Source organism: Melanostigma gelatinosum, assembly GCF_949748355.1.
Source record: "Melanostigma gelatinosum genome assembly, chromosome: 7".
Lineage (NCBI taxonomy): Eukaryota > Metazoa > Chordata > Actinopteri > Perciformes > Zoarcidae > Melanostigma > Melanostigma gelatinosum.
Genome location: NC_136640.1, coordinates 409,897 through 431,576, shown reverse-complemented (window position 1 = coordinate 431,576; position 21,680 = coordinate 409,897). Strand labels below are relative to the sequence as shown.

General features: G+C 42.1%; 1 protein-coding gene across 1 annotated transcript; it reads right to left on the bottom strand.

Moving 5' to 3' along the window:
• Window positions 1-404: 404 nt before the first annotated feature.
• abcf3 (ATP-binding cassette, sub-family F (GCN20), member 3) lies at window positions 405-20,071 on the bottom strand. Its single transcript, XM_079272207.1, has 21 exons — window positions 19,929-20,071; window positions 18,827-18,974; window positions 18,494-18,570; window positions 18,340-18,395; window positions 18,129-18,226; window positions 16,429-16,551; window positions 16,081-16,347; window positions 15,813-15,893; window positions 8,743-8,802; window positions 8,578-8,634; window positions 7,182-7,204; window positions 6,837-6,892; window positions 6,535-6,735; window positions 5,761-5,837; window positions 2,948-2,992; window positions 2,704-2,836; window positions 2,322-2,410; window positions 1,843-1,934; window positions 1,634-1,766; window positions 1,462-1,549; window positions 405-931 (listed from the first exon to the last, which is right to left on the bottom strand). The coding sequence occupies exons 1-21, from the start codon at window positions 19,999-20,001 to the stop codon at window positions 773-775; spliced, it is 2,136 nt and encodes a 711-aa protein (XP_079128333.1). The 5' UTR covers window positions 20,002-20,071; the 3' UTR covers window positions 405-772.
• Window positions 20,072-21,680: the final 1,609 nt, after the last annotated feature.

The window sequence follows — 21,680 nt, the reverse complement described above, 5'->3', positions numbered from 1 at the left end:
CGTCACTAAACTATCAAACGATTGAAAATGTTCCCGTTGTCCTCGTCATTATGCCGACGATGTGCTGACACCAAAAACCATCTTCATCACAGACGTCAATTACAAAAGAGACTTATGTTCAACTGGTGTGTGTGTGTGTGTGTGTGTGTGAGCTTCTGTTAAAAACCTATTTGATTCAATATTTCATGTCACTGGATTCTAAACAACTCCGTAGTCCGTTTATTAAACTAAGTGCAGCATTAATACTTTAATATGTCGATATATAAACGGCTCATTCTGATCTTCAGGTGATTAAACACTAAAGAAAACATGTATTATTACTATACTCCATTTGATAACTTGTGTTGGCGCTAAATGTGACTTCCTGTCACCGTTAAAGGAACCACAGAAGAAGAGAAAGAACACATGATCTGATAGTTTTATTAGGTTCGAGTCTGAATGGAAATATAATGTTGGAGCCTTTAAAATTGATAAGAGTCCATGATACAAAACAAAAAACAGGTTTAATGTGACGATAAACTTTTAAATAAACTCCAAATGGGTCGTGACGACTCCGCCTCCTCCAGAGTTCACTGTGACCTCACCAGGTGAACAGAAACGACCAATCAGCTCGCAGCAGATCACCTGAAGGAACAGGTGAGACAGTTCAGAGAAGAAAAACGTCCTCCGGTCTGCTCTGACGGCTGATTGGCTGCCGTGACAGGAAGTCGTTAAAGAGGGAGGCCGGGTTTGTGTTAGTGGTGGGTGTGGTCCATCGGTGGGGGGCGTGGCCTCACAGGTAACCCTCCTTCCGGAACTGCTCGTGCAGGATGTCTCGATACTCGTCGAAGCCGCCGTCGATGCGTCCGACTTTCCCGGCTTCACACACCCACAGCTCCTTACACACCAACCGGATCAGACGCTCGTCATGGGACACCAAGATGACTCCGCCCTGAAACACATGACATCACACCATGAGGACACACCTGACACACACTGGCAGGCAGGTGGGATTTTAGATCGGCGGGACATCAGATCATTATTAGTACCTACGAACAAAGAGTTAACGGTTCCCCAGACATCACTAATATATACACTCACCGGCCACTTTATTAGGTACACCTTGCTTGTACCGGATTGGACCCTTTTGCCTTCAGAACTGCCTTCATTGTTCATAGCAGAGATTTAACAAGGTGTTGGAAACATTCCTCACACATGTTGCTCCATGTTGACATGATAGTGTAACCAAGTGGAACTGACGGGGTGAAATCATTGGGTCCGCGGAATATATGTTGAGAGTGGAAGGGTGGCGGTGTTATTTTAATTATATGTATGTATATATATATATATGTATATATATATATATATACATATATATATATATATACATACATACATACATACATACATACATACATACATACACACACACACACACACACACACACTCACACACGATGTCACCGTGATATCCTCACTTACTCTGTACTTGTTGAGAGATTTAGCCAGAGCCTCGATGGTCTCCATGTCCAGGTGATTGGTCGGCTCATCGAGGATGTAGAAGTTTGGACTGAAGGACAGAGAGACGACATCATCATCATCATCATCATCATCACCACCACCACTAACAGCGGGACCCTGAGCTTTCTACTACCATGGCATGGTCATCTGAGCGAAGGCCACTCGGCTCTTCTGTCCTCCAGACAGACTGGCCACCGGCCTGGTGGAGAGCTCTCCGGTGATCCCGTACCCTCCCAGCTGGTGGCGGTACTCCTCCTCCGTCCGACCTGAGACACAAACACACAATCAGAACGCGTGAAGTAGCACGGGTCGCTCCTCGTGTGATGTCGGTGTGGGGGTTACCGGGGAACCGGTTGAGCAGCAGCTCCACAGAGCAGACGTTCATGTCCAGCTGGTCCACATGATGCTGACTGAAGTATCCGATCTTCAGGCTCCTGAACAGAACCAGAACCACCAGAACAACGGTCAACTATTTGTTTCGGGAACTGTTTACGGAGTGGAAATAGTTCCCTAAAGAGAGTCAATGACTCCCTGAAAAGAGTAATTGGTTCTCGAAATAGCTCCTATAATTAGACACTTAAAATGGTTCCCTTAACGCAGCAAACTGTTCCCAGAACACATCCTACAAACAAAAACGACCCAGTTCCCCAAAGAGTCAATGGTTCTATAAAAAGAACCACTGAAGAAGTAATCTGTTTCCTAAACACAGTAAAACGTTAAACAGAGTGTAATAAACGGTTGTGTATAAACAGCCACAGTTTGACGTTCAGGTGAACGTTCAGGTCGGTGCTCTGCTCCGATTGGTCCGTTGGGTGTCTTACCTGTGAGATTGTCTGACTCCGCCAACCGGCGTCAACTCGCCCATCAGCAGTTTGAGGACGGTCGTTTTACCGGCACCATTTTCACCGACCTGACGGGAAACACAACGCGTGAACTCGGAAGCAATAACAGTCCCGATCCTGGATTATTGATCAGTTATTGTGCTACTCCATTCCTCATAAGTTCTCTGGCAATAATGCTTTAAGAAAAACCATACATGGAATTATCGTCTAAAAAGAAACAACTAATAACAACTAATGGACCCGTGAGGACCGTTACTGTAGCCGATAATCTTCTCATACCGCTGACTTATAAGTCTAGAAGGGTTAACTTTACATCCAGCTGTCCGGTCACTGATTGGTGAATTTTACTGATGACACGTACGATGCAGATGCGAGACTCGAGGTCGGCTGACAGGTTGAGTCCAGAGAACAGAGGGCGGTCTGGAGAGTAATAAAACTCGACTTCATCCAACTGCAGGATGGGAGGAGACAACTTCTCAAAGTTATCAGGAAACCTGGGAGAAGAAAATCAATCAATCAATCAAGACAGGACACCACACCAGCACCAGAACCTGGGACCTGAACCCAGTTCCACTTGTTATCATGACAGAAGTTCATCTTCTCACCTTAAAGTCACCTCGATTTCTTTTTCAAGGGGCTTCAGTTCAGGTCTGTGGGAGGAAACAACACGTTCAGGTAGGATTCACTGAATATACAAGTACCGGGTCAGAGTACCAGGTCACGGTACCACAGGTGTAGGTGTGTATCAGGTGCGTGCTAGGTGTAGGTGTGTGCTAGGTGTAGGTGTGTATCAGGTGTGTACTAGGTGTAGGTGTGTATCAGGTGCGTGCTAGGTGTAAGTGTGTATCAGGTGTGTACTAGGTGTAGGTGTGTATCAGGTGCGTGCTAGGTGTAGGTGTGTATCAGGTGCGTGCTAGGTGTAAGTGTGTATCAGGTGCGTGCTAGGTGTAGGTGTGTATCAGGTGCGTGCTAGGTGTAGGTGTGTATCAGGTGCGTGCTAGGTGTAGGTGTGTATCAGGTGCGTACTAGGTGTAGGTGTGTATCAGGTGCGTGCTAGGTGTAGGTGTGTATCAGGTGCGTGCTAGGTGTAGGTGTGTATCAGGTGTGTACTAGGTGTAGGTGTGTATCAGGTGCGTGCTAGGTGTAGGTGTGTATCAGGTGCGTGCTAGGTGTAGGTGTGTATCAGGTGCGTACTAGGTGTAGGTGTGTATCAGGTGCGTGCTAGGTGTAAGTGTGTATCAGGTGTGTGCTAGGTGTAGGTGTGTATCAGGTGCGTGCTAGGTGTAAGTGTGTATCAGGTGCGTGCTAGGTGTAGGTGTGTATCAGGTGCGTGCTAGGTGTAAGTGTGTATCAGGTGCGTGCTAGGTGTAGGTGTGTATCAGGTGTGTGCTAGGTGTAAGTGTGTATCAGGTGTGTACTAGGTGTAGGTGTGTATCAGGTGCGTGCTAGGTGTAGGTGTGTATCAGGTGCGTGCTAGGTGTAGGTGTGTATCAGGTGCGTGCTAGGTGTAGGTGTGTATCAGGTGCGTGCTAGGTGTAAGTGTGTATCAGGTGCGTGCTAGGTGTAGGTGTGTATCAGGTGCGTGCTAGGTGTAAGTGTGTATCAGGTGTGTGCTAGGTGTAGGTGTGTATCAGGTGCGTGCTAGGTGTAGGTGTGTATCAGGTGCGTGCTAGGTGTAAGTGTGTATCAGGTGTGTGCTAGGTGTAGGTGTGTATCAGGTGCGTGCTAGGTGTAAGTGTGTATCAGGTGTGTGCTAGGTGTAGGTGTGTATCAGGTGCGTGCTAGGTGTAGGTGTGTATCAGGTGTGTGCTAGGTGTAGGTGTGTATCAGGTGCGTGCTAGGTGTAAGTGTGTATCAGGTGTGTGCTAGGTGTAGGTGTGTATCAGGTGCGTGCTAGGTGTAAGTGTGTATCAGGTGTGTGCTAGGTGTAGGTGTGTATCAGGTGCGTGCTAGGTGTAGGTGTGTATCAGGTGCGTGCTAGGTGTAGGTGTGTATCAGGTGTGTGCTAGGTGTAGGTGTGTATCAGGTGCGTGCTAGGTGTAAGTGTGTATCAGGTGTGTGCTAGGTGTAGGTGTGTATCAGGTGCGTGCTAGGTGTAGGTGTGTATCAGGTGTGTGCTAGGTGTAGGTGTGTATCAGGTGCGTGCTAGGTGTAGGTGTGTGCTAGGTGTAGGTGTGTATCAGGTGTAGGTGTGTATCAGGTGCGTGCTAGGTGTAGGTGTGTATCAGGTGCGTGCTAGGTGTAGGTGTGTATCAGGTGCGTGCTAGGTGTAGGTGTGTATCAGGTGCGTGCTAGGTGTAGGTGTGTATCAGGTGCGTGCTAGGTGTAGGTGTGTATCAGGTGCAGGTGTGTATCAGGTGCGTGCTAGGTGTAGGTGTGTATCAGGTGCGTGCTAGGTGTAGGTGTGTATCAGGTGTGTGCTAGGTGTAGGTGTGTATCAGGTGCGTGCTAGGTGTAGGTGTGTGCCAGGTGTAGGTGTGTATCAGGTGCGTACTAGGTGTAGGTGTGTATCAGGTGCGTGCTAGGTGTAGGTGTGTATCAGGTGCGTGCTAGGTGTAGGTGTGTGCTAGGTGTAGGTGTGTATCAGGTGCGTACTAGGTGTAGGTGTGTATCAGGTGCGTGCTAGGTGTAGGTGTGTATCAGGTGCGTACTAGGTGTAGGTGTGTATCAGGTGCGTACTAGGTGTAGGTGTGTATCAGGTGCGTACTAGGTGTAGGTGTGTATCAGGTGCGTACTAGGTGTAGGTGTGTATCAGGTGCGTGCTAGGTGTAGGTGTGTATCAGGTGCGTGCTAGGTGTAGGTGTGTATCAGGTGCGTACTAGGTGTAGGTGTGTATCAGGTGTGTGCTAGGTGTGTATCAGGTGTGTGCTAGGTGTAGGTGTGTATCAGGTGCGTGCTAGGTGTAGGTGTGTATCAGGTGTGTGCTAGGTGTAGGTGTGTATCAGGTGCGTGCTAGGTGTAGGTGTGTATCAGGTGCGTGCTAGGTGTAGGTGTGTATCAGGTGCGTACTAGGTGTAGGTGTGTATCAGGTGTGTGCTAGGTGTAGGTGTGTATCAGGTGCGTGCTAGGTGTAGGTGTGTATCAGGTGTGTGCTAGGTGTAGGTGTGTATCAGGTGCGTACTAGGTGTAGGTGTGTATCAGGTGCGTGCTAGGTGTAGGTGTGTATCAGGTGTGTGCTAGGTGTAGGTGTGTATCAGGTGCGTGCTAGGTGTAGGTGTGTATCAGGTGCGTGCTAGGTGTAGGTGTGTATCAGGTGCGTGCTAGGTGTAGGTGTGTATCAGGTGCGTACTAGGTGTAGGTGTGTATCAGGTGTGTACTAGGTGTAGGTGTGTATCAGGTGTGTGCTAGGTGTAGGTGTGTATCAGGTGCGTGCTAGGTGTAGGTGTCTATATGGTTTGTACAAGGAGTGAATACTCACAGCCTCTCCAGCAGTTTCAGTTTGCTCTGGACCTGAGCTGCTCTATTAGCGTTGTATCGAAATCTGTCGATAAACACCTGAAACACAAAAATACATCAGTCAGAGAAACAATGCATTTTGGGAACACACCAAACAAACAAAAATCCACTTTATGAATGAATGAGACAAAAGCAGTAGTACCTGTATATGTTGTCTGTACTGCAGCAGTAGTACCTGTACATGTTGTCTGTACTGCAGCAGTAGTACCTGTACATGTTGTCTGTACTGCAGCAGTAGTACCTGTATATGTTGTCTGTACTGCAGCAGTAGTACCTGTACATGTTGTCTGTACTGCAGCAGTAGTACCTGTATATGTTGTCTGTACTGCAGCAGTAGTACCTGTATATGTTGTCTGTACTGCAGCAGTAGTACCTGTACATGTTGTCTGTACTGCAGCAGTAGTACCTGTATATGTTGTCTGTACTGCAGCAGTAGTACCTGTACATGTTGTCTGTACTGCAGCAGTAGTACCTGTACATGTTGTCTGTACTGCAGCAGTAGTACCTGTACATGTTGTCTGTACTGCAGCAGTAGTACCTGTACATGTTGTCTGTACTGCAGCAGTAGTACCTGTACATGTTGTCTGTACTGCAGCAGTAGTACCTGTACATGTTGTCTGTACTGCAGCAGTAGTACCTGTACATGTTGTCTGTACTGCAGCAGTAGTACCTGTACATGTTGTCTGTACTGCAGCAGTAGTACCTGTATATGTTGTCTGTACTGCAGCAGTAGTACCTGTATATGTTGTCTGTACTGCAGTTGGGCCTCATACTCTCTCTGCTGGTTCTTCAGTCTGTCTTCTTTGGTTTTGATGAAGTTCTCGTAGTCTCCCCGGTAGCTGTCCAGCCTCTGTGAGTGCAGGTGCACGATGTCCGTCACCACGGCGTTCAAGAAGTTCCTGTCGTGGGAGACGACCAAGATGGTGGTCTGCCACGTCTGTGGGAGGAGGGATCGGTTATTTATAGTTGGCTTGTGGCTAACCGTTCACATTGATTTCAATAAGGAATGCTAACATCAAAGTAACCAATGGTTCAGACCTGCAGGTAGGTCTCCAACCACAGAATGGCTCTCACATCCAACATGTTGGTCGGCTCTGAAACACACACACAGTGCATTAGAATACCACCACAATACTCCTTGTTAGTACTACCAGGAATACTATTAACCACAATACTACTATTTGTACTCATCAAACTACGATACAAAATTGCTACCAGCATGAAGGTCAAGCAAAAAACTCATACCACTACAAGTACTCCAACTACTCAGCCCCCTAGTACTTGTACTCCTATTACTACCTGTCTTTGTACCAGTACTCTTACTACTACTAGTACTACTACCACTGACCACAGTGCGACTGTCAACAGGAGGATCTGACTCACCATCCAGCAGCAGGAGGTCTGGCCTGAAGAAGAGAAAATAGATGAGTGAGTGTGTGTGTGAGTGAGAGAGTGAGTGTGAGTGAGAGTGTGAGTGTGAGTGAGAGAGTGAGAGTGTGAGTGTGAGAGAGTGTGAGTGAGTGAGAGAGAGAGTGTGAGTGAGTGAGAGAGTGAGTGAGAGAGACTGATTGAGTGAGTGAGAGAGTGTGAGTGAGTGTGTGTGAGTGAGTGTGTGTAAGTGAGTGTGTGAGTGAGTGAGAGAGAGAGTGAGAGTGTGAGTGAGTGAGAGAGAGTGTGAGTGAGTGAGAGAGTGTGAGTGAGAGAGTGAGAGAGAGTGTGAGTGAGTGAGAGTGAGTGAGAGAGTGTGAGAGAGAGAGAGTGTGAGTGAGAGTGTGAGTGAGTGAGAGTGTGAGTGAGTGAGAGTGTGAGTGAGTGAGTGAGAGTGAGAGTGAGAGTGTGAGTGAGTGAGAGAGTGAGTGAGAGAGAGTGTGAGTGAGTGAGTGTGAGTGAGTGAGAGTGTGAGTGAGAGAGTGTGAGTGAGTGAGAGTGAGAGTGTGAGTGAGTAAGTGAGAGTGTCAGTGAGTGAGTGAGTGAGTGAGTGAGTGAGTGTGAGTGAGTGAGAGAGTGTGAGTGAGTGAGTAATGAGTGAGAGAGTGTGAGTGAGTGAGTAATGAATGAGTGAGAGTGTGAGAGAGAGTGCGAGTGAGTGAGTGTGAGAGAGAGTGAGAGAGTGAGAGAGTGTGAGTGAGTGAGTGAGTGAGTGAGAGAGAGTGTGAGTGAGTGAGAGTGTGAGTGAGTGAGTAATGAGTGAGTGAGAGAGTGAGTGAGTGAGAGTGTGAGTGAGTGAGTAATGAGTGAGTGAGAGAGTGAGAGAGTGAGTGAGTGAGAGAGTGAGAGAGTGAGTGAGTGAGAGTGTGAGTGAGTGAGAGAGAGTGTGAGTGAGAGTGTGAGTGAGTGAGTAATGAGTGAGTGAGTGAGAGAGTGAGTGAGTGAGTGAGTGAGTGAGTGAGTGAGTGAGTGAGAGAGAGTGTGAGTGAGTGAGAGTGTGAGTGAGTGAGAGTGTGAGTGAGTGAGAGTGTGAGTGAGTGAGTAATGAGTGAGTGAGAGAGTGAGTGAGTGAGAGTGTGAGTGAGTGAGTAATGAGTGAGTGAGAGAGTGAGAGAGTGAGTGAGTGAGAGAGTGAGAGAGTGAGTGAGTGAGAGTGTGAGTGAGTGAGAGAGAGTGTGAGTGAGTAATGAGTGAGTGAGAGAGTGAGTGAGAGAGAGTGTGAGAGAGAGTGTGAGTGTGAGTGAGTGAGTAATGAGTGAGTGAGAGAGTGAGAGAGTGAGTGAGAGAGAGTGTGAGAGAGAGTGTGAGTGAGTGACAGACAGACAGTTTGTATGAAGAAACAGAAACTCACCGACCAAACAGAGCTCTGGCCAAAGCCAACCTCATCCTCCATCCTCCTGAGAACTCCCTGCACACAGACACTCACGTTACCATGAATACATACAGTACAACGGTGTGTGTGTGTGTGTGTGTGTGTGTGTGTGTGTGTGTGTGTGTGTGTGTGTGTGTGACTCACTTGGTAGTCTGCTGTTGCATTTTGGGAGAAAATCCGAGACCGGCCAGGATGACGGAGGCTCTGATTGGATGAGACAGATGTCAGTCAGAAACACATCAACAGGAGGGAGGACCTCTGACTGTACACAGAAGTCATAGTCCTGTAAAGTACTTCACTGCAGTACTATGACTGAAAAAGGAAGTAGAGCTAAACAACTGACTGAAGATGAAGAACATGCTGTAGGAAGGAAAGAAACATTATTATAATGCGAAATTCATAATTTGATATTTCACAAAGTAAAGTCTAAAGTCTCCTTTTTGAAGGGCTGACAAATGAGTATATCGAGGTTAGAGTTATAAGTATATAGTTATGCTCAGAAATATATGCTGCTCTTCTCATCCTGTGACTCTCTGCTTCTTTGGTTCATGTGGTAATACTCTCTACTACAGCCAATCACACACCGCCATAGATAAGGTGATTATATTATTATAGTGTGTTATAGTTCAGTGTAGTATTATATAGTATAGTATAGCGTGATATAGTATAGTATAGCGTTATATAGTATAGTGTTGTATAGTATAGTGTTGTATAGTATAGCGTTATATAGTATGGTATAGCGTTATATAGTATAGTGTTGTATAGAATAGCGTTGTATAGTATAGTGTTGTATAGAATAGCGTTGTATAGTGTAGTGTTGTATAGTATAGCGTTATATAGTATAGTGTTGTATAGAATAGCGTTGTATAGTATAGTGTTGTATAGTATAGTGTTGTATAGTATAGTGTTGTATAGTATAGCGTTGTATAGTATAGTGTTGTATAGTATAGCGTTATATAGTATAGTGTTGTATAGTATAGTGTTGTATAGTATAGCGTTATATAGTATCGTATAGCGTTATATAGTATAGTATAGCGTTATATAGTATAGTATAGCATTATATAGTATAGTATAGCGTTATATAGTATAGTGTTGTATAGTAGTGTTGTAAAGTATAGTGTTTTATAGTATAGCGTTATATAATATAGTATAGTGTTATATAGTATAGTGTTGTATAGTATAGTGTTGTACAGTGTTATATAGTATAGTATCGCGTTATATAGTATAGTATAGCGTTGTATAGTATAGCGTTGTATTGTATAGTATAGCGTTATATAGTATCGCGTTATATAGTATAGTATAGTGTTGTATAGTATAGCGTTGTATTGTATAGTATAGCGTTATATAGTATCGCGTTATATAGTATAGTATAGCGTTATATAGTATGGTATAGCGTTATATAGTATGGTGTTGTATAGAATAGCGTTGTATAGCATAGTGTTGTATAGTGTAGTGTTGTATAGTATAGCGTTATATAGTATAGTGTTGTATAGAATAGCGTTGTATAGTATAGTGTTGTATAGTGTAGTGTTGTATAGTATAGTGTTATATAGTATAGTGTTGTATAGAATAGCGTTGTATAGTATAGCGTTGTATAGTATAGCGTTGTATAGTATAGTGTTGTATAGTATAGTGTTGTATAGTATAGCGTTATATAGTATAGTGTTGTATAGTATAGTGTTGTATAGTATAGCGTTATATAGTATAGTGTTGTATAGTATCGTATAGCGTTATATAGTATAGTATAGCGTTATATAGTATAGTATAGCGTTATATAGTATAGTGTTGTATAGTAGTGTTGTAAAGTATAGTGTTTTATAGTATAGCGTTATATAGTATAGTATAGTGTTATATAGTATAGTGTTGTATAGTATAGTGTTGTATAGTATAGTGTTGTACAGTGTTATATAGTATAGTATCGCGTTATATAGTATAGTATAGCGTTGTATTGTATAGTATAGCGTTATATAGTATCGCGTTATATAGTATAGTATAGCGTTATATAGTATGGTATAGCGTTATATAGTATAGTGTTGTATAGTATAGTGTTGTATAGTATAGCGTTATATAGTATAGTGTTGTATAGTATAGCGTTATATAGTATAGTGTTGTATAGTATCGTATAGCGTTATATAGTATAGTATAGCGTTATATAGTATAGTATAGCGTTATATAGTATAGTGTTGTATAGTAGTGTTGTAAAGTATAGTGTTTGATAGTATAGCGTTATATAGTATCGTATAGTGTTATATAGTATAGTGTTGTATAGTATAGTGTTGTATAGTATAGTGTTGTACAGTGTTATATAGTATAGTATCGCGTTATATAGTATAGTATAGCGTTGTATAGTATAGCGTTGTATTGTATAGTATAGCGTTATATAGTATCGCGTTATATAGTATAGTATAGTGTTGTATAGTATAGCGTTGTATTGTATAGTATAGCGTTATATAGTATCGCGTTATATAGTATAGTATAGCGTTATATAGTATGGTATAGCGTTATATAGTATAGTGTTGTATAGAATAGCGTTGTATAGTATAGTGTTGTATAGTGTAGTGTTATATAGTATAGTGTAGTGTTATATAGTATAGTGTTGTATAGTATAGTGTTGTATAGTATAGTGTTGTATAATATAGTGTTGTATAGTATAGTGTTGTATAGTATAGCGTTGTATAGTATAGCGTTGTATAGTATAGTGTTGTATAGTATAGTGTTGTATAGTGTAGTATAGCGTTATATAGTATAGTGTTGTATAGTATAGTGTTGTATAGTATAGTGTTGTATAGTATAGCGTTATATAGTATAGTGTTGTATAGTAGTGTTGTATAGTATTGTATAGTATAGCGTTGTATAGTATAGTGTTGTATAGTATAGTGTTGTATAGTGTAGTATAGCGTTATATAGTATAGTGTTGTATAGTATAGTGTTGTATAGTATAGTGTTGTATAGTATAGCGTTATATAGTATAGTGTTGTATAGTAGTGTTATAAAGTATAGTGTTGTATAGTATAGCGTTATATAGTATAGTGTAGTGTTATATAGTATAGTGTTGTATAGTATAGTGTTGTATAGTATAGTATAGTGTTATATAGTATAGTGTTGTATAGTATAGTGTTGTATAGTGTAGTGTTGTATAGTATAGTGTTATATAGTATAGTGTTGTATAGTATAGTGTTGTATAGTATAGTGTTGTATAGTATAGCGTTATATAGTATAGTATAGTGTTATATAGTATAGTGCTGTATAGTATAGTGTTGTATAGTGTAGCGTTGTATAGTGTAGCGTTGTATAGTATAGTGTTGTATAGTATAGCGTTGTATAGTATAGCGTTGTATAGTATAGCGTTGTATAGTATAGCGTTGTATAGTATAGTGTTGTATAGTATAGCGTTGTATAGTATAGCGTTGTATAGTATAGCGTTGTATAGTGTTGTATAGTATAGTGTTGTATAGTAGTGTTGTATAGTATCGTGTTGTATAGTATCGTGTTGTATAGTATCGTGTTGTATAGTATCGTGTTGTATAGTATAGTATCGTGTTGTATAGTATAGTGTTATATAGTATAATATAGTGTTGTATAGTATAGTGTTGTATAGTATAGTGTTGTATAGTATAGCGTTGTATAGTATAGCGTTGTATAGTATAGTGTTGTATAGTATAGTGTTGTATAGTATAGTGTTGTATAGTGTAGTATAGCGTTATATAGTAGTGTTGTATAGTATAGTGTTGTATAGTATAGTGTTGTATAGTATAGCGTTATATAGTATAGTGTTGTATAGTAGTGTTATAAAGTATAGTGTTGTATAGTATAGCGTTATATAGTATAGTGTAGTGTTATATAGTAGTGTTGTATAGTATAGTGTTGTATAGTGTAGTGGTGTATAGTATAGCGTTATATAGTATAGTGTTGTATAGTATAGCGTTGTATAGTATAGTGTTGTATAGTATAGTGTTGTATAGTATAGCGTAGTATAGTATAGTGTTATATAGTATAGTGTTGTATAGTATAGCGTTATATAGTATAGTATAGTGTTATATAGTATAGTGTTGTATAGTATAGTGTTGTATAGTATAGCGTTATATAGTATAGTATAGTGTTATATAGTATAGTGCTGTATAGTATAGTGTTGTATAGTGTAGCGTTGTATAGTGTAGCGTTGTATAGTATAGTGTTGTATAGTATAGTATAGCGTTGTATAGTATAGCGTTGTATAGTATAGCGTTGTATAGTATAGCGTTGTATAGTATAGCGTTGTATAGTATAGCGTTGTATAGTGTTGTATAGTATAGTGTTGTATAGTAGTGTTGTATAGTATCGTGTTGTATAGTATCGTGTTGTATAGTATCGTGTTGTATAGTATCGTGTTGTATAGTATCGTGTTGTATAGTATAGTATCGTGTTGTATAGTATAGTGTTATATAGTATAGTGTTGTATAGTATAGCGTTATATAGTATAGTATAGTGTTATATAGTATAGTGCTGTATAGTATAGCGTTGTATAGTGTAGCGTTGTATAGTATAGCGTTGTATAGTATAGCGTTGTATAGTATAGCGTTGTATAGTATAGTGTTGTATAGTATCGTGTTGTATAGTATCGTGTTGTATAGTATCGTGTTGTATAGTATCGTGTTGTATAGTATCGTGTTATATAGTATAGTATCGTGTTGTATAGTATAGTGTTATATAGTATAGCGTTATATAGTATAGTATAGTGTTATATAGTATAGTGCTGTATAGTATAGCGTTGTATAGTGTAGCGTTGTATAGTGTAGCGTTGTATAGTATAGCGTTGTATAGTATAGTATAGTATAGCGTTGTATAGTATAGTGTTGTATAGTATAGTGTTGTATAGTAGTGTTGTATAGTATCGTGTTGTATAGTATCGTGTTGTATAGTATCGTGTTGTATAGTATAGTATCGTGTTATATAGTATAGTGTTATATAGTATAGTATAGTGTTATATAGTATCGTGTTATATCGTACAGTAACGTGCGACCATGGCTCACTGGGTTAAGAGGGTCGTCTGGGAACCGGAAGGTCAAAGGTTCGATCCCCGACTGGGACGTGTCGAAGTGTACCTGCGCAATACACTGAACCCCCGGCTCCCCGGGCGCCGATCAATGGCAGCCCACTGCTCCCTATATACAGGGATGGGTCAAATGCAGGAGTCAAATTTCGTGTATGTGTAAATGTATATGACAATAAAAATGGTTTCTTCTTCTGCTGTTGCTGTCGACCGTCGGGCCCGTTTGCGCCGGCAACACCTGCACTGGAAGCTGAACATCTGGAGGAACTTTATGTTCAGCGATGAGTCCAGATTCTGCTGAGGAAGTTGGATCGTAGGGTGGAGGAGATGGGGAGACCGCTATGCTGATTGCTGCACCGATAGAGGAACACCTTCTGGTGGAGGCAGTGTGATGGTGTGGGGCGGCATCTCCATCACTGGAACAACGAGGCTCGTCTTCATTGGAGGCAATCTCAATGCAGAGAGATATCGAGATGAGATGCTGCAACCAGTGGCAATCCCATTTCTCCAGTCTGGGACCGAACTCCATCCTCCAAGATGAAGATGCTCGACCCCACAGAGCGGTCCATCAGAGACGACCTCCAGAATGTGGGAGTGAGAGGATGGAATGTCCACCAGCAGTCCTGACCTCAACCCAAGTGAACACTTGTGGGACCAGCTGTTCGTGCCAGAGTGACCAACACAACCACGCTGGCTGAGTTACCACAAATCCTGCTTGAGGAGTGGAATGCATCCCACAGCAGTGTGTGAGCAGGAGGAGGAGGAGCCAGGCTGGTGACCAGCATGAGGAGGAGCCAGGCTGCTGTGTATGGTTCTTCCACATACTACTGAGGCTCCCATTTGTTAAATGAATAAATTGTGAAATTGCCAATATATCTCGTTTCTTCCTTGTTACTGATGGACTTCAATCCACCAAACAAGAGTCAACAGCAGAATAAGCTGTTTGGCAGAGAAGATTTGGCAAATTCTTCATGGGTGCAACCCACATATCAGCTGTGCTGCTCATCCTACAAATGCATGTTCCTTATGAATGTGTCACCGTTTGAAAGGTAAATAAACAGGCTTTCCAACGGGATCACATTCATTACCAAGAAGCATCGTTACAACAGAGAAGTAATCTACCAAACACTCACTTCAGAACGTTTTGTTCGATGTTTAGTATAGTATAGTTTAGTATAGTATTATGTAGTAGCGCTGGGCGGTATACGGTTTGAATTTCCCGTACGATATGAATCTTTCATACACAGTCATACCGGTGCACAGCCCAAACAACTTCTGCTGCTCTTCAACAGGCAGCAGAATATATTGTTGGCTGCTAGGAGTGCTACGGACGGAGCTAGTTGTCTTCATGTATTGAGAGGGAACCCGAGTCATGGTTTACTTTATAACAACGATTATAACAATGAACAACCCACAACTAATGCTCTTTAACAGGGCAAAGCACCACGACTCAACAGTTTGTGACACATAAACAATTTGTAGCACTAATAATTGTACATTTATAAAATTTCTCCGCCGAACTGCATGCTGGGTAAAGCTCGCTGACTGACAGTCTGCTCACAGCTGTGAGAGGCTCTGTGCTCCAGTAACGTTACATTAAAGAACAGAACAGAGCGCCGCAGGATGAACACAGACTGAACAACAAAAGGTATTTAGGGCAGACACACATGCAACGCTGATTACTGTAATATGTGTGCCATTTGTTATTAATGTACATAGACGGTGACAAGAAGCTGGGGGCTTCTTCTAATTCTTAAAATTCCATTGGCGGCTCGATACTTGCATAGGTGCATACCGCCACCTACTGTACCGGAGTGTTTCAGGATAACTTTTTCTTCACTGTTCTGATAATAAAATAATTATATATATATATCTAAATAAATAAACCTAAACAACACCTACCAACAACTAAATCCTACGGTCTAATCCCGTTTCTTTCCATGGAGGGACTTAGGACCCAGGGGAATGTAGGTGAAGGAAACAGGAAGTGACGGAACGGAAGACACGCCACACAAACAGCTGTTCATACCTGATATACCGTGAAACCGCCAGAATCTTACAAAATACTGTGATATGCATTTTTGGTCATACCGCCCAGCCCTATTATATAGTGTAGTATTTTATAGTGCAGTATAGGATTGTATTTTATAGCAAAGTACAGCATAGCATAGCATAGCATAGCTACCGGGCCGGAGCTTTGTCGGCCTCGATCTCCTCCAGCTTTCCGTAGATCTCCGTCAGTCTGACGCTCTCCAACCCGTCAGCACTGAAACAAACAGAACACGAAGTGAGCACGACAGGAAGAGACTGACAGCAACCGCCTGCTGAGGCTCATGGGTAATGTAGTGTTTAGGGCCATTCAGGAACAAAACAACTGCACTTTGAGATAAACATACATGATGTAATGTTATATATATAATCTACACTAATATCAATGAAGGTGCATCTCTCACGTTCCGTTGGCGATGCGAGCGTTGAGCGTCTTCTCCTCGCTCAGCAGCCCTTCTCTCAGCGTGTCGCTCGACAGGACGCTCTGCAGCGCCGCCGTCTCGTCTCCGGCCACTTCCTGTTCCACGTGGAGGATGGAGATGTGAGCCGGGACCCGGAGGTTACGACTGGCCAACATCTTCAGCAGGGTCGTCTTACCCAAACCGTTACGACCAATCAGACCGTAGCGCCGACCCGTCGCCAGAGACAGCTCCGCCCCCTGAAGTAAACACCTGGACACAGAAGTATATATATGTCATAAACTGAAATATATACATTATATATATGATTATATGCATGTTGGATGAACTCACCTTTCTCCAAAGGAAACATCAAAGTTCTCGATGCGGATGTCGTAGCTCCGGTTCTTCCCCGATTGGTCGACTTTGTTGTCCTTCTTACTGCTGGCCTGACTGGCCGACGCCTCCTCCAGCACTCTGTGAGAGACAACACAGGACAGGTGAGGACAGGTGAGAAGAGCACAGGGCGACTGTGGCAGGGTCCTCCGTCAATCAGAGGATCGGCGGTTCGATCCCCGGCTCCAATAGTGGTCAAGACACTTCACCCTTTACAGGTGTGTACAGGCGTGTATAAGTGTGTACAGGCGTGTATAAGTGTGTACAGGCGTGTATAAGTGTGTACAGGCGTGTATAAGTGTGTACAGGCGTGTATAAGTGTGTACAGGCGTGTTGTAAGAAATTTGAGCATAGAACTGTGTTTAGTAGATATAATAAAAGTGTTCAATGATTCATATTTAAGAATTCATAATTAGTCATAATCATAAGGGTTTTGGAAATGCATAATTAAGATAAGCATAAAGTGTTTTAGGATTAGTAGCTAGATGGAGAATTTGAGACATGAAGCTTTTGCCAAAGTTGCAGAAGTTTAACGTTGATACTGAAGGATTATCATAGAGGGATTAAACAATAACTGACAGTCATTGAATGTGTTAGTGAACGCAGGGACAGAAAGGCAGACAGACAGAATACACTCCTGGAGTTAGCCAATAGGAATCGGGATAAACGGAAGGGGAGGAGTTTCGAACGGATGTGGGTGGTTTCATTTCAAGTCTTTTTCTCTCTCGCGTGATGCTCTCAGAGGACGGACGGGTTTTATACCTGAGGAGCTGAGTTGAGTTTTTTGCAAACGGGGTTTTATTGATTTAATATTTCATGAAATAGTGTACTTCACTGTAAATACTGTACTTGCATCAGTGGGATTAAATTCCTGTTAATTGTAAACCAGTCTTGGTAGATTTCTTATTGCAGCGTGTGGACTGCACGAAGCAGCCGAGACACGTGTGCTCTGGCCTCCTCCACGTTGGGGTGAGTTTCATCCCCAACAGTGTATAAGTGTGTACATGCGTGTATAAGTGTGTACAGGTGTGTATAAGTGTGTATAGGCGTGTGTACAGGTGTGTATAAGTGTGTACATGCGTGTATAAGTGTGTATAGGCGTGTGTACAGGTGTGTATAAGTGTGTACAGGTGTGTATAAGTGTGTATAAGTGTGTACAGGTGTGTACAAGTGTGTACAAGTGTGTACAGGTGTGTACAGGTGTGTACAGGTGTGTACAGGTGTGTACAAGTGTGTACAGGTGTGTACAGGTGTGTACAGGTGTGTATAAGTGTGTATAAGTGTGTATAAGTGTGTACAGGTGTGTACAGGTGTGTACAGGTGTGTACAGGTGTGTACAGGTGTGTATAAGTGTGTACAGGCGTGTATAAGTGTGTACAGGTGTGTACAGGTGTGTACAGGTGTGTACAAGTGTGTATAGGTGTGTATAAGTGTGTACAAGTGTGTACAGGTGTGTACAGGTGTGTATAAGTGTGTATAAGTGTGTATAAGTGTGTATAAGTGTGTATAAGTGTGTACAGGTGTGTACAGGTGTGTATAGGTGTGTACAGGTGTGTATAAGTGTGTATAAGTGTGTACAGGTGTGTACAGGTGTGTATAGGTGTGTACAGGTGTGTACAGGTGTGTACAGGTGTGTACAGGTGTGTACAGGTACTGACAGTGGAGTGGCGGGCTTCAGACAGTCCTTCTCATTGCGGCGGTCGTGTTTCGCTCTTAGTTTGGCTTCGGCCTTCTCCAGTTTCTTGGCGTCCACCGTCTGAAGAGACACGGGAAGTGATGCATTCAGTGACAAAGTCACATGTTCAAATCCACCAATCAGAGTCAATACTAGAGGATTATTTTAGTGTAAATTCATTACAAGAGACGTACTGTGTTCTGACCACGTTTCATCATCCAGATACCTTGAACATCGTCTGTTGTACAAACTGAACAGACAGTCGCAAAAATGTGAGTTAATATCAAATATTGTTACAAGTTAAAACACAGTAAAATGTGTCAATGTCACACAAATATTGTTTCTTACCGTTGTCTGCAGATATCTGAGAGAGCTGAACTGGAGCGTCCAGCAACACCTGCCTCTGAGTGCCATGATGGTTGTTCCTGTTTAACGCACACAAGACAAGTTGCTCCTCAGAAACACGTGTTCATGCCAACGGAAACACAGAGAACACAGAGAACACAAGGTACTGTCGTATTATTCCCAGAGAATGTGTATTATCCTCGACAATTTTTTTTTAAATTCCCGACAGAAACGCAATATTCCGACGGAGTCTAACGTTATTCCTGACAGAAACACACTTTAATGAGTTTTAAACATCGGTCTCTGTAAAGCTAACAGGAGACTCGTCTGTCTTACAGTTTGAGAGTGTTGAACATCTGGAGACAGATGTCTTTGACATCGTCCTCGTTTTTACTGTCAGCAGAAACTTCCTGCAGGACTCCTCCGACGGCCTCGTAAACCTCCTCCCCATCCTCGAAATCTCCTCCACAGCTGCTCAACACTCCTGAAACACACATATTCAGATGGACACACATCACACACCTGAACAGGTGTGTTAACACACTGCAGTCCCTAACGTAGGGCTGGGAGGTCACTCAACATTCATCAGCTTTATCATTTATATATTTACAGTGTTTATTTCATGTAAACTATTTAGGGTTAGGGTTACATATAATATTACCATAATACCTTCTATAATACTGCCGTAATACTTCCTATAATACTGCCGTAATACTTCCTATAATACTGCCGTAATACTTCCTATAATACTGCCGTAATACTTCCGATAATACTGCCGTAATACTTCCGATAATACTGCCGTAATACGTCCTATAATACTGCCGTAATACTTCCGATAATACTGCCGTAATACTTCCGATAATACTGCCGTAATACTTCCGTAATACTTCCTATAATACTGCCGTAATACTTCCTATAATACTGCCGTAATACTTCCGATAATACTGCCGTAATACTTCCTATAATACTCCCGGTAATACTGCTGTAGTACTTCCGGTAATACTGCTGTAACGTTAGTACTTCCGGTAATACTGCTGTAGTACTTCCGGTAATACTGCTGTAACGTTAGTACTTCCGGTAATACTGCTGTAACGTTAGTACTTCTGGTAATACTGCTGTAGTACTTCTGGTAATACTGCTGTAACGTTAGTACTTCTGGAAATACTCCCTGTCCTACGTCTTAATACAACTTCCAGTACCACTCCACGGTTCTGGTCCAGTCTCACCGGTGTATGAAGCTCAAACTAACCGGGTTCAGGTCTCAGATCCCGTAATTGAGCCATGCATGAGTACCGGTTAGCATTAGCCATGTTAGCTCCTTAGCTCTTTGGAGCTCAGAGCGGCAGCTGCCCGACTAACAGGCCGATTAACGGCTCCTCCAGCCAGACAGACACCGGTTCCATCCCCGCTAACAGCCGCTCTATTCCCCGCTACTCACCGGTAATGTAGTCGAAAACCTCCGTGTCTATCTCTGGAAACTCGCTCTTCAGGATGTCCACGTACGTCGCCATGATACCCGGCCCTGGACAGTGCTGTCGCGGACACGCCTGCGTCAATATGCGACAGCGCCGGCAGGGGATTCTGGGGGATGAAGTTTTGTCGTGTCGGTTGAATAATTGACGTAAGGTGATAAATAATACAAACTAGAAAATGCATTTCCTGCTGAAAATGCGTTGCAATGCTGAAAGCTGAAATTAATTGTGAAAAAATTGCTGAAAATTAAGAAATGGGAGACTGTCTGAAAAATGTTGAAGCCCGAAAGCATTTAAACTGCACTGCTGAAAAACCTTCTAGTTGAAATGTGTAACTATGGTGTCTGTAGCTGAAAGTATGAGGAAGAAGAAGGCTTTGAAAGTTGAAGTATAACAGGATTTGAAGATTTTCTCCATAGAGATCCCATTCAAAAGAAAATTGCAAAACGCTAAATTCAAAAAGTTTAAAGATTACAAATATGAAAAGTCAAAGCACCCCTCTCCTGAAAGAGCTGAACATTTTGATATTTGAACAATATCTGCAGCTTAAACTAATTTCAGAAGTAGTGATATTTGTAGTAATAGGAGTAGAAGTTGTCGTTGAAGTAGAAGTATTATTAGTCGTAGAAGTATTTGTAGCATTAGAATAAGTAGTAGTAGTAGCAGTAGTGATATTTGTAATAGTATTAGTAGAAGTCGTAGTTGTAGTAGAAGTATCATTAGTAGTAGAAGTATTAGTATTATAAGTATTAGTATTTAGAAGAAGTAGTAGCCTAGTATCAGTAGTAATAGCTGTAGTAGTGGTCGTAGTATTTAATATAACAGTAGTGGTAGTAGTAGTAGTGGTCGTAAAAGTAATGGCAGTATTTGAAGTAGCAGTAGTAGTAGTACTAGTAGCAGTCGTACTAATAGCTGTAGTAGTATTAGTACTGGTAGTTGCATGAATAGCAGTTGTAATATAAGTAATAGTCGTAGTGGTAGTAATAATATTGATGGTAGCAGTAATAGCACTAGTAATAGTAGCAACAGCAAAAGTTGTAGTAGTAGTGGTAATACTAGAAATATTAGCAGTAGTAGTAGTTGTCGCAGTATTAGTAAGAGCATTCATTATTTCAACAAAAAAGCTGAATTTTGAGCTTAATGTTTACATACAGTTAATCCATGAGGCTTTTATTTTAAAAGGGTGGGACTGGGTGGGGGAGGGAGGGGAGAGGAGACAGAATCATAATGTTTGACACAAACAGAGGTTATTAAATGACAGGCTTCATCACAAGCAGTTCAGTTAGAATTCACTCTCTGGGGCTTTTATTTTGAAATGGGGTGTGTGTGTGTGTGTGGGGGAGAAGGGGAGAGGAGACAGAATCCTAATGTTAGATAAACACAAACCGGTTATTAAATGACAGGCTCATCACGAGCATTTCAGTTAGGATTCATTCTGTGGGGCTTTTATTTTAAAATGGTGTGTGTGTGTGTGGGGGGGGTGGGGGGGGGAAAGACCTCTAAAGATCCCTAAGACCTGGACTGTATGAGAGACACAGAGAGAGAGAGAGGGAGAGAGAGAGAGAGAGAGAGGAGTGTATGTGCACGTGTGTCTGTGAGTCTGTGTGTTTATCAACATCACTAATTGGCTCAATCGCAAACACCTGTGTGCCTGAAGCCATTTGAAAATATTCTCCATAGAGATCCCATTACTTAACAGCATTCCAACAATGAGGCAA

Bases quoted from the DNA above. Each gene is read 5' to 3' on its own strand.
- abcf3 (XM_079272207.1), bottom strand. From the start codon at position 20,001: ATGGCGACGTACGTGGACATCCTGAAGAGCGAGTTTCCAGAGATAGAC. The intron at 18,975-19,928 runs GTGAGTAGCGGG...TGTGTGTTTCAG, and splicing joins GGTTTTCGACTACATTACCG to GAGTGTTGAGCAGCTGTGGA. The intron at 6,893-7,181 runs GTGAGTCAGATC...TGTGTGTTTCAG, and splicing joins AGACCTCCTGCTGCTGGATG to AGCCGACCAACATGTTGGAT.